This window comes from Lynx canadensis, chromosome C2 (genome assembly GCF_007474595.2).
Source record: "Lynx canadensis isolate LIC74 chromosome C2, mLynCan4.pri.v2, whole genome shotgun sequence".
NCBI classification, from domain to species: domain Eukaryota; kingdom Metazoa; phylum Chordata; class Mammalia; order Carnivora; family Felidae; genus Lynx; species Lynx canadensis.
In genome coordinates this window covers 84,784,497-84,796,545 of record NC_044311.2, presented here as the reverse complement: position 1 = coordinate 84,796,545, position 12,049 = coordinate 84,784,497, and the positions used below count along the sequence as shown (strand labels likewise).

The 12,049-nt window shown below is 36.3% G+C and overlaps 1 protein-coding gene across 5 annotated transcripts in view; it reads left to right on the top strand.

The window, feature by feature from the left end:
• The window catches only part of ATP13A3 (ATPase 13A3), an 89,388-nt gene that overhangs the window by 55,696 nt on the left and 21,643 nt on the right, over positions 1–12,049 (top strand). For all 5 annotated transcript variants that reach the window (XM_030329078.1, XM_030329080.1, XM_030329079.1 and 2 more), the window contains 9 exons: positions 4,183–4,307; positions 5,867–6,042; positions 7,052–7,174; positions 7,258–7,337; positions 8,177–8,219; positions 8,307–8,416; positions 8,714–8,810; positions 9,730–9,802; positions 11,612–11,789. In XM_030329078.1, the coding sequence (XP_030184938.1) occupies positions 4,183–4,307; positions 5,867–6,042; positions 7,052–7,174; positions 7,258–7,337; positions 8,177–8,219; positions 8,307–8,416; positions 8,714–8,810; positions 9,730–9,802; positions 11,612–11,789 (1,005 nt within the window). The remainder of the gene's footprint in view (positions 1–4,182; positions 4,308–5,866; positions 6,043–7,051; positions 7,175–7,257; positions 7,338–8,176; positions 8,220–8,306; positions 8,417–8,713; positions 8,811–9,729; positions 9,803–11,611; positions 11,790–12,049) is intronic.

Genomic DNA, 12,049 nt, shown 5'->3' with positions numbered 1-12,049 from the left:
CCTGTGAGTGTTTTCACTCTTTCTCTTTCTCTCCAGCTACTTTCAGGGCAGTGTTTTTCCTGCACTCTCCTGATGTGCCGCACACTCCCCCTTTCTTTTTCCTTTCTCTGCAAAAATAGCTCCCTACCCTCTGTGGCTTTTCTCTTTCTCAGTTCGCCTGTACACACTATGTACCTGCCGAGTTCTCTGGCTCAAGTTATGCAGATTGTTGTGTTAATCCTCAGATCAATTTCCTGGGTGTGCAAAATGGTTTGGTGCTGATCTAGCTGTGTTTCAGGGACGAGACAAGCTGAGGATCTCCATGCTGCTTTCCAAAAACCCTATTAAATATTTATTGAATGTATGGAACTGTACCTTATGCAGTGTTTGTTTTAGGTGATTGAGATACAAGTACAAATCTTTGAAACCCTTCTCAGTTTGTTAAATATTTATTTAGTGCCTGCTATGTGTCACGTATGTTCTAGGAACATAATTATGTTTGAAAACATAAACATAATTCTATAGTAGTTTGTTTTTCCCAAATAAAATACTTGGTTTTGCCCAATTGTTCGAACCAAGTATTATTTTGGCCAGAGTAGCATGAGTCCTAATAACTAATTACCACCATTCCCCACCTCCCTGCTTCCAAAGGTCGAATGACATAACCATCATCACGTTTACTTCTCTCCAGTCTTTTCCACTCTTTAATTTGTGTTTCATAGTGCCTCCAGAGAGCTTTTTAACACACCGGTCTCTAGTTGGAATTCTTTTTTTTTTTTTTTTAACGTATATTATTTTATTTTTGAAAGAGACAGAGCACAAGCATGGGAGAGGCAGAGAGAGAGGGAGACACAGATTCCAAAGTGGGCTGCAGGCTCTGAACTGGCAGCACAGAGCCCAACATGGGACTGAAACCCACGAACCGAGAGATCCTGAGCTGAAGTCAGACACTTAATTGACTGAGCTGTCCAGGTGCTCCTCTAGTTGGAATTCTTATAAATGGCTTCCCATCGTCTACTGGAAGAGTTTACTGTTAGGAAAATGTATCAGGAAAGAAAGAAAACAAAACACGCAACACTTAATTTGAAAAAAAAAAAAAAAAGGATGAATTACACAAGCAGATAAGAATCAGAAAAAGGCATACAAATGGCAGATGAACACATGAAAAGGGTAGTACACTTTATTTAGTTCTTTGAGGAACTACAAAATAAAACCACAGTGAGACATCACTTCTAAGGTTGGAAAAGTTGAAAATTTTGACCATACCAAATGTTAGTGATGGTTTGGGAAAATTTTAACAACATACTGCTACTACACTATTGTAGATTCATAATAAACATGTGTAGTACCTATCAAAATTTGAATTTGCTTATACAGTTTGACCCAGCAAGTGCAGTTCTAAGAATCCAGATTAAAGAGCTATTTCTATGTGTGCATAAGGTTCATGTTTAAATAGTGCAAATAACATAATACCCATAGGGCAATGGCTAAACTATGGGCTGTTAACATTGCTGTTAATAACAACTCCTCCTGCTGTCAAAGTAGAGCATTCCTATAAAATCGTTCCTAAGCTGAAATGGCCTAAAATGAAGAAACAGTTACAATTAATGTATGTGGAAAAATTTTTGCTTCCAGACGCCAAAAATAATCTCTTTGAAGCTTTTCTTATAGCGTAGGACACATCTTGCTAATTCAGGCAGAGAATAAATCAAGGTAGAGTAAGAAGCTCACAGACACAGTTCAAAACTATGTGGCTTGATGCTGAGATGCAGATTATAATCCCCAGGGAAGGAACTGGGGAGCACCTCTCTCTCTGCGTGGAAGTGCGCTGCTTCTAAAATGGCTTGCTGTAAAACACATGTTGGACGCTATATTTGCCTCTTATTTTTTTGTCTCGAAAGCAAAAAATCTTCAGGTTTCTTTTGGTTAGTGAAAATGAGTAACGTAGGCCTTTCGTAAAAGTGAAATGGCCTAATGTGAACTTGGAAAAAGTGGGAGATCCCTGTATCTCAGGCACGCTAAGTGAAAAGAGTAGGATGGTGTTTATATTTGTTGTGCAATCCTGTTTTACCAAATGAGAACTAAGGAGTGGAGGGGCTAGCCCAATAACTAAAAGGAAAAACTGCATTAGGAATTCTGCCTATTGAAACAATATTTGGGGGTGAAGCATGTTTAAACATGAACGTTTCAAAAAAAAAAGAAAAGCATTAGCCAGATCTGATGGATATGCATGGTTGGGAGCTACACATGTACAATGTTACGTTCTAATTCTGGTGAAGGGCACGTTGGGCTCTTTCTCTACAGCTTCACCTTTTGCTGGGACCTTTAAAACTACTGATTTGTCTGTAGTTCTTAAGCCTGTCATATCCAGACATCATTGCGTGCCCTTGAGTAGGCTGTTCCTTCTGCCCAGGATATCCTGTCCCTGTTTCTCTCTTTCTCTACTCTCCTTTCACGTGCTTCAACCAAGAACCTCTCTGTATTTCCATCTTATCTTACAAGAGCAGGTTTTGACATTTCTCTCACAGCTTGAACCTTTCTATCTTGAGTTGAATATTGGATTATTCATTCATTAGAGAACAATATTGCCATGACCTGTATCATTCGTTGGAGAGTAAGGAAACCAGTAGCAGCCAGAACCTAGCAGATCATGGGAACACGGCTTGTAGTGCTTTGACCCCAGAGTTTTCACATCAGTACAACTGTGTTCTTTGAAATGCATTTTCAGGCTTCAAGGCTTATTTTTCCTATCACCACCAGCAGTGTCATTTGTATTGCTTAACTGTTCTTTGATACCTTTACCACCCATACATAAATATAAATTATATTTCAGAGTGTTTTATGTTTTAGAGCTATGTGCTTAATAAGCACCTTTATTGAATTTTGTGTAGAAAAACCAGTTGGTTATTGCCAGTCTGAAATTTTGGTTCCTAATCTCAGCCTTCTTTCTCCATTGAAAAAAAACAAAACAAAACCAAACCTATTTCTGTGATACGGTTCTGGTAGTTTGAAATTTCTTAAGAATGCATCCATTTCCATGATAATGCACATGTTATTTTTGCATGCATCTTTTTGCTTGCATGTCTGTTTTCTCTCTCTCTCAACCTCTCTCTCTCTCTCTCTCTCTCTCTCTCTCTCTCTCTGTCTCTCTCTCTCTCTCTCTCTCTCTCTGTCTCTCTTTCATACACACACACACACACACACACACACACACAAACACACACACACCACAATCAAAAAAACGCCTCGAGAGTACAGATCACATACCTTTTCATCTTTGACCTTCCAATGACTGGTAGTACTACTTGGTACAGAGTGGATACTCAAATTTTGAAGGAATTGTGTCCTGATGGCTATTGAATATTTGTAAATATTCTCAGAGACCCATTTCTGGGGCCCAAATAGATCTCATTGTCAGACTGCTAATAGGTTTAATATCACACTTCTAGAATCAAGAATTTGATCAAAGGGCACATGGGTGGCTCAATCAGTTAAGCATCTGACTCTTGATTTTGGCTCAGGTCATGATCTCACAGTTCATGAAATCGAGCCCTGAGTTGGGCTCTGCTCACAGTGTGGAGCCTGCTTTGGATTCTCTTTGTGTGTGTGTGTCTCTCTCTCTCTCTCTCTCTCTCTCTCTCTCTCTCTCTCTCTCTCTGCTTGCATGTGCTATCTCGTTCTCTCTCAAAATAAATAAACTTAAAAAAGAAAGAATTTGATCAAGACTTTTCTAAAATTCTTCAAAGACTTGATCATAATACAGTATAACTATTGAATGTGCTTATAGTCAAATTTTTTCCTTTTCTCTGGACACTTAAGTTAGGGTATGTTGTGTGGAGGTGGGGACAGTAAAGCATAGATTTATTTATGCTTATTCATTTTGCAGGTGGAATATAAGATGAACATTCCTTAGTACTACAAGTGTTTAGTATCTTACAAAGATAACATTTCCAAATTATCCTTATTCTCACATTTCCAAAGATGAAATTTAATTTCATTTATATCCCTTGGGAATTGTTTTTCCAGATATAAGTTTGAGATATTGAACTCAAACACATTTATGCTTTATTCAACATACAAAATGGTTTGATGTACAATTTATGGGTATTTTACATTGCTTTATCAGTATAAAGAGAACAGATACTGTTTCATTACGTGTTAAAATTTCTAAACCATTATGTGTTAAAATTTCTTTTTCTGCAGAGATGTCATTGAAAACAACATGGATTTTATGGGATTAATTATAATGCAGAACAAATTAAAGCAAGAAACCCCTGGAGTACTTGAAGATTTGCATAAAGCCAACATTCGCACGGTCATGGTCACAGGTTGGACTTTATAAAAGGACACAGGAAAAATTGAGTGTGACTCTTAGAGTTCAAGTTATATAATGTGGTGGAATGACCAGACAGTTATAAAAGCACATAGTGGCTTCATCCTCCCATGCCCCATTTCAGCTCAGAATATTCTTCAGAGTTATAACTTTGTAATACTCTTTTAAGGGCTAGCAAATTCTATTTATAGAAACAGTAAAATGGTGAAGGGCATACTGTAAAAATTTAGATACTGCTCCTTTTTTGTTACCTCTCTTTAATAATACATTATAGCAGTTATTATATCTTGTGCTATTTGCAGGTTTGTTTTCCCTATTAGAATATACGATTCTAGAGGGTGAAGACAATGTTTTGTTCATTTTGGGGTCTTCTGCAATTTTTAAAACTGCGCTAGATGCATGAAAAATGATTAACAGATATTTGTTAGAATTACATTTTTATGTATAAGAGTATGTTCATTATCATTGCTTGAATGCATACTAGTGAAGATAGCCATTGTTTGATTTGTTTGTGATTTTTGACTATTCTAAGTGATTCTCCTGGTATTATGCTGTTGATAAATATTATGTAATTCCCATTCCTTAGCTTTGTGAAACTGTGGCAGCTCCTAAGTGTTTTTTCTTAGTAAATAATCATAATTAAGGTAGTCACTTTATGGCTTTATATATTCACTAAGCCTTATATGGAAAGGGCATGTGTACATTTTTTTTTTGTTTGTTTTAGACTCTGAGACCCTTCCAATAGTATACTTATTACTATGTAGCTCAAGTAGATACATTTATTAGCATCCCAGCAAGTCCTTGCCTCTAATGATTCCTCCTTGAAAGCACTTTCCTCTTTCTCTGCTGTGACAAACTGTGGCTTTGGTTCCCAAGGGGGGTCACTCTGGTCATAGGAGGATGCCCTTGGAAATAATGTGTGGAAATTGGGGGAAGAAGTAATATTGCCCTTCCGTTCTGGCAGCAGTGAACTTCTCATACCTTTGCTGGCTTTTCACATATGTTTATATTTTCTTCTCTTGAGCCTGTCCTTACAGGACTTCTTTTCAGTTCTTGCCTTTTCACAACGGAGAGGTTCTCTTTATATCTTGTAAAGATTGCATTCTTGTTACCTTCTTTATCTTTTTGCTTTTGTAATCCATTCTTTTTTTTTTTTTTTTTTCCCCTGTGATTTTAGGCATTCTTGTACAGACTACCGGTCACTCTTGAGTTATTTCAACAAATAGTTTTTGAGCACCTGCTGTGTGTGTGACACGGTGCCAGGCATTGGTGGGTGCTACCAGTGCATGACAAAAAGATTCAGAATATATCTGACTTTAAAAAGTGTGGGTAAGAGTGGTCTGTTTAGCATATGTGTGCTGGAGTTATTTGAGGCTTCCTTTGAAAAGTATGTTTTGATTTTTGCTATTTTGAAGCTCCAAGGGTAAGACTGTACAGGATCCTCATTTTGCCAAGCATAGTCGGGGGTAATAGAGATTCTGGATAAGTATTGTTGTCAAGTACATTTATGTTTCCATTTTAATTTTAACATATTGTCAATATTTTGAACATTAGGTGACAACATGTTGACTGCTGTCTCTGTGGCCAGAGACTGTGGAATGATACTACCTCAGGATAAAGTTATTATTGCTGAAGCATTACCTCCGAAGGATGGGAAAGTTGCCAAGATAAACTGGCATTATGCAGACACCCTAACACAGTGCAGTAATTCATCAGCCATTGACTCGGAGGTAATGTCAAGATGATTTTTTCCTTTTGAAGCTTGCTTGTTTGAATTTAGTCTGAAGAAATAAAAAGTGGTGCATTAAAATACAACACAACAAAACATAAATGAAAACAGACGCCTGGGCTGTCTCCTCAGAGATTGATTCATTAGGACTAGGTAAGACCCAGGTACCTCAAATTGTGGATATTTAGCCAAAGCTGAGAAGCACCATTTTAAAGTATAAGAATCCCAGGTATTTATCTATCCTATTTTAAAAGTAGCGATAAATGATACAAGTGGTCCATAATGTTTCATTCATGCATTATTTCAAACTGAAGCTGATGTTTAGCCTTTGTTTTAAATAAGCATCACTGGATGATTACCTTAACATTGAGTTTCTTTTCACTTTCAAAAAATGTTAAACTTTGATTGTTTTATGTAAACTATCAAATGAAAGAATTTAGTTTTGGATCTTATTTATTTGTTTATTTATTTATTTATTTATTTATTTATTTATTTATTTATATGTTTATTTTTGAGAGAGACAGAGCGAGCCTGAGTTGGGGAGGGGCAGAGAGAGAGGGAGACACAGAATCAGAAGCAGGCTCCAGGCTCCAGCAGAGAGCCTGAAATGGGGCTTGAACTCACGAACTGTGAGATCATGACCTGAGCTGAAATCGGACACTTAACTGACTGAGCCATCCAAGCACCCCATAGATCAGATATATTTAAAATAGGATTGGGGCGCCTGGGTGGCTCAGTGGGTTGAGCATCTGACTTCGGCTCAGGTCATGATCTCACAGTTTGTGAGTTCAAGCCCCACATCGGGTTCTGTGCTGACAGCTCGGAGCCTGGAACCTGCTTTGGATTCTGTGTTTCCTTCTCCCTCTGCCCATCCCCCTCTTGTGCTCTGTCTCTGTCTCTCAAAAATAAATAAATAAATGTAAAAAAAAATTTTTTTTTTTTAATTAAAAAATAGGATTGTATTACTCGGTTTGGCTGCCTAAATATTGTTTTGAATGTCTTGTACATAGGCTATTCCAATTAAATTGGTCCATAATAGCTTAGAGAATCTTCAAGTGACTCGTTACCATTTTGCAATGAATGGAAAATCATTTTCAGTGATATTGGAACATTTTCAAGACCTTGCTCCTAAGGTTAGTGACTTGGGTTTATGTATGTTTGTGTTCACAAGAATACATTGTGAATAGTATTTTAAAGAAATTCATATTTTTTTCAGTTGATGTTGCATGGCACTGTTTTTGCTCGTATGGCACCTGATCAGAAGACACAATTAATAGAAGCATTGCAAAATGTAGAGTAAGTATTGGTGGTGTTTTATTTTTATGAATTGTAATTTCATTTTCAAACCCAGAAAAGTAACTGATATTTCATGTGTATAGAATTGTCACCTGCAAGATAGGTGATAACTCTAAGTGCCTCTTTACAAGAGGCTCATGTACTCATTTATTTAGCAAAAATAAATATCCACAATTCCTTTCCCAGGTAATATCTTTTAGATAGAGTTCATTTACTCAGCTTCTAGAAGTGACTTTATAGTTTCTGTAAATAATTATGTTTCCAGTTTTAAAGGGAGAAATCTTTACTGATAACCTTAAAAGTAGGTTACTAAAGACTGTACAGGCCCAAGACCTTTGTTCTACAGATTAGGAAATTAAGATGCCAAATAATAAACTATTTGCCCAGCTTGTGACAGAAATGGGACAATAACCCAGGTCATTTGACTTGCAAGCTGGTGCTGTTTACAAAGCAAAATGCCTGTGGTCAGTGTGGTAAAAAGATTTGTCAGTTTCAGTGGGGAGGTCTTGGTCTGTTAGCTGTTCATAATGTATTAGAAAATCCTTTTTTAAAAAAAATTTTTAGTGAAAAAATTTTTAATGTTTGTTTATTTTTGAGAGAAAGAGAGTGTGAGCATAGGAGGGGTAGAGAGAGAGGGAGACACAGAATCTGAAGCAGACTCCAGGCTCTGAGCTGTCAGCACAGGGCACGATGCAAGGCTCAAACTCATGAAGTGCGGATCATGACCTGAGCTGAAGTCAGACACTTAACTGACTGAGCCACCCCGGTGCCCCTGAAGAAATATTAAGTTAAATGTTGTTTATTTTAAAAAATTAATCGACATAATTTTTGTTTCTCAGTTACTTTGTTGGAATGTGCGGTGATGGGGCAAATGATTGTGGTGTAAGTATGGTTTCTGTGATTTATAATTCTTTCTCTACCCAAGTCCCATTCACAAAACTTAACTCCTTTTCTTCTTCAAACCATTAGGCTTTGAAGAGGGCACATGGAGGCATTTCGTTATCAGAGCTTGAGGCTTCAGTGGCATCTCCCTTTACCTCCAAAACTCCTAGTATTTCCTGTGTGCCAAACCTTATCAGGTAGCACAAATTGAAAATTTTCCCATTATCTCTTTGTGGCTTGCTCTAATAATGTAGAAAAAAATTATAGAAATGAGTATGAATTTGTTGTAATGGTGTATTAGTATATTCTATACCTTAGTTACCAACTGGTTGCTACTTTACATTTCTTTCAGTTCTGCTTTGGTTTAGTTCTTTTGATAGAAAAGTGCTTTGTTGTAGCTGTTGAATGTTGCTATTCATCTGTCAAGATATAATTGTGATTTGGAAGAGGAATTCAAAATGCTTTTATTCACATGCCAACATTTGTTTTCATAGGGAAGGCCGTGCTGCTTTAATGACTTCTTTCTGTGTGTTTAAATTTATGGCTTTGTACAGCATTATACAGTACTTCAGTGTTACTCTGCTATATTCTGTGAGTACCAACATTGCTTATAGAGATGCTGCTTAGTGTTAAGGCATTTAAGCTAAAAAATTGAGTATGTATGCATCTACTAATTATGAAACTTACATAACTAGCATCTGTAAGTTTTCCTTTGGTTTGTTATATTTTGAGTAGCAGATTGAAAATCTCATTGATCTAGAATAGCATTTTCTTTAAGGCTGACAACTGTGGCTAAAGCCTCGTGAATAAAAGATGATTGTATTCTTTTTTTGCCTTTAGCTCAGATTGGGCGTCTTTCTTAGAACTCTTCAAAATGTCAAGCTGTGACATATTTCAGAATTGTAGTTAACCTTGCGATACATTTTCAGAAAAGGTCAGAATGAGAAAAGATGTTTCAGCAGTAGTTTGTAGGACTTTATGCACTTGGAGAAAAAGTGTAAACAGTGATGTCCATAGGTAATCCACTGGATTTTATAATTGCAGTGAGATCACTTTAGAGTTTTCTCAAAATTAACATTAGTGACCTGCCAGGGAGTCTTTGTGAAAATATCCCTTCTACCTTGTCGAAAGTATCAGGAGGGATGGTGTTAGATATTAAGGAAGCTTTGAGGTACTAATTTTCAAGAATGTTGAATATTGTGAGTAAAAGCTTGTGTTTCCTTTTTGCCAAAAGGTTTAAGATTTATATTGAATGAATTTTTAGGAGATGCCTTTTATATTAATAAATTGAATGTTTGCAAACGTATGTTCTATGTCACTAATATCAAAGGCAAATGTGTTTTAATTTTTAAGCAAGTCCAAGTGTCATTTTAAAGTTGTCTTTATCGGGGTTGAGGGGGAGTGCATGGAGGGGGGCAACTGAAACCAAGGGAGGAAAATCTAAAGCCAGGGAAAATGGTATAAAAATAATTTCTGAAAACTAATTATGTTTTAAAAATCACTTCTGTAGATCTTAAGTAACCTGGGAGACTTCCAGTTTCTCTTCATTGATCTGGCAATCATTTTGGTAGTGGTATTTACAAGTGAGTATTTTGCTTTACTATCGATTTAAAAGCATATGAAATTCTGATGTAACTCATTAAACTTTGGTAAATTTATATCAATAATTATAACAGTGCATACTTCTTCAGATTCCCTGTAAATATGTTCTTTTACTACTCATTGTTTTCATTTGCCCTATTTTATTGTTCTCTGTCCATGTTTTTCTGAAATATTTGAGAATAAGTTTGTGTTATCATGCCCCTTTGTCTCTGAATATTGTGTATATTGCCGTAAAACAAAGCCATTCTCTGACATAATTAAACATAGTTATGGGGCACCTGGGTGGTTCAGTCAGTTAAACGTCCGATTTCGACTCAGGTCATGATCTCAGTTTGTGGGTTCGAGCCCCGCATCAAGGCTCTGTGCTGACAGCTCGGAGCCTAGAGCCTGCTTTGGATTCTGTGTCTCCCTCTCTGTCTGTTCCTCGCCTGCTCGTGCTCTCTCAAAAACTAAACATTAAAAAACAAAACAAACCATAGTTACAAAGATCAGGAAATTTAACACTCATACAATATTATCTAACCCACAGCCCATAATCAAGTGTTGTCATATATCCAAATAATATCTTTTCTACTTATTTTGTTCCCCTAATTCTCTAGACCAGGATCTAACCCAGGCTCACAAATTTCATTATCTTTTCTCTTTAGTCTTTTTTTAATCCAGAATATTACATCAACCCTTTTTTGGGCATCTTGATGTTGACATTTATGAAAGAAGAGAAACCAAATATATGGATGTCTGATGTAGTCTCTTTAGACTTGGGCTATGAATTCTTGGCAGGAACATGGCAGAAGTGATGTTGTATCCTCAGTACAGCATATGAGGAGACACAAGATGTTGGTTTATTCTGGTCTTTGTGATTATATAAAAATAAGTAATGATGTAATGGGATATGACCCATTTAGTCAAATGAATATTCACAAGTTCATATTGGAAATAAATAGGGAGAGAAGGGAAAGCTCTTCCTGAGAGTAAAATGCAAACTAATAAATATAGAAGGAATGATGGGCTTAGACCATGAAAAGACCCTGATCTGATTCATCTGTTAAAACAGCTAATTCTATCCTGTGCATTAGACCAGCATCTCTGGCCTCTACCCCTACGTGCCAGTAACACAGCTACGGTTGTGGCAACCAAGAATATCTCCAGACATTGCCAGATGTTCTCAGGGGTCAAAAGCATGTTGGTTGAGAACCACTGGATTAGATCGTCTTTAGTGGATACTAAAACTGGCGAGTGAAAGTTTAATGAGGAACAGGATTTTTACATAGTTTCAATATCTTTTTACAAATTACTTATCAATTATAAAGAGGAATGTTGTGGAGAAACTTGGGGGGCATCACCTTAATAAGTGATCAAAGCCTTTTTTGGTTACGGTTATGTTTATATAGCTTCCAACCTTTGTTAATGTCTTTTTAAGAGGAGAAAATATGTATTATTACTGTAGATTTGCAATTAAAGATTGAGAAATAAATAAATTTTTAGTTGAACATACAAGGATGGTGATTGATGTTATAGTTTATGTTTAGTATTCTTTTTACTTATACTAGTGTTTCTCTGAATTTCAGTGGGGTAATGTAAAAGTACTCATGAAAAAAATAGTACACTTTTGAAAAAGCCTAAATTGTTTACTTTTACAGATTACTTAAATCTGTATGACATCTGGATTGGGTTTTGGACAATTTTTATAGTAAAGATTTGTTAGAAATAAATTTAAGTTCCTAAATGAATCTGAGTTTTATAGCAACTAATTTAGATAAAAACTCCTCCTGTTTTTCTTCTCAATATAGTGAGTTTAAATCCTGCCTGGAAGGAACTTGTGGCACAAAGACCACCCTCAGGTCTTATATCTGGGGCCCTTCTCTTCTCCGTTTTGTCTCAGATCATCATCTGCATTGGATTTCAATCTTTGGGTTTTTTTTGGGTCAAGCAGCAATCTTGGTATGAAGTATGGCATCCACAGTCAGAGTAAGTTGGTCAATCCATTTAAAAAATGTGTGTAAGATATGTGTAACATGTATGCATGTAAAAATAAGTTTTAAAATTTATATAACAGTTCACAGGCAGCTTGATTAAATAGTTAAATTATTTGGCTTATATTTGATTATAAATATTATGGTAACTCCTTTTATCTGTAGAAAGATGGTCAGGCAAGGTCCTCATGGTCACTACCAACATGAGGATATTGGACCAGTTTCTTAATTTGCTACTGAGCTTTGCTTTCCTTA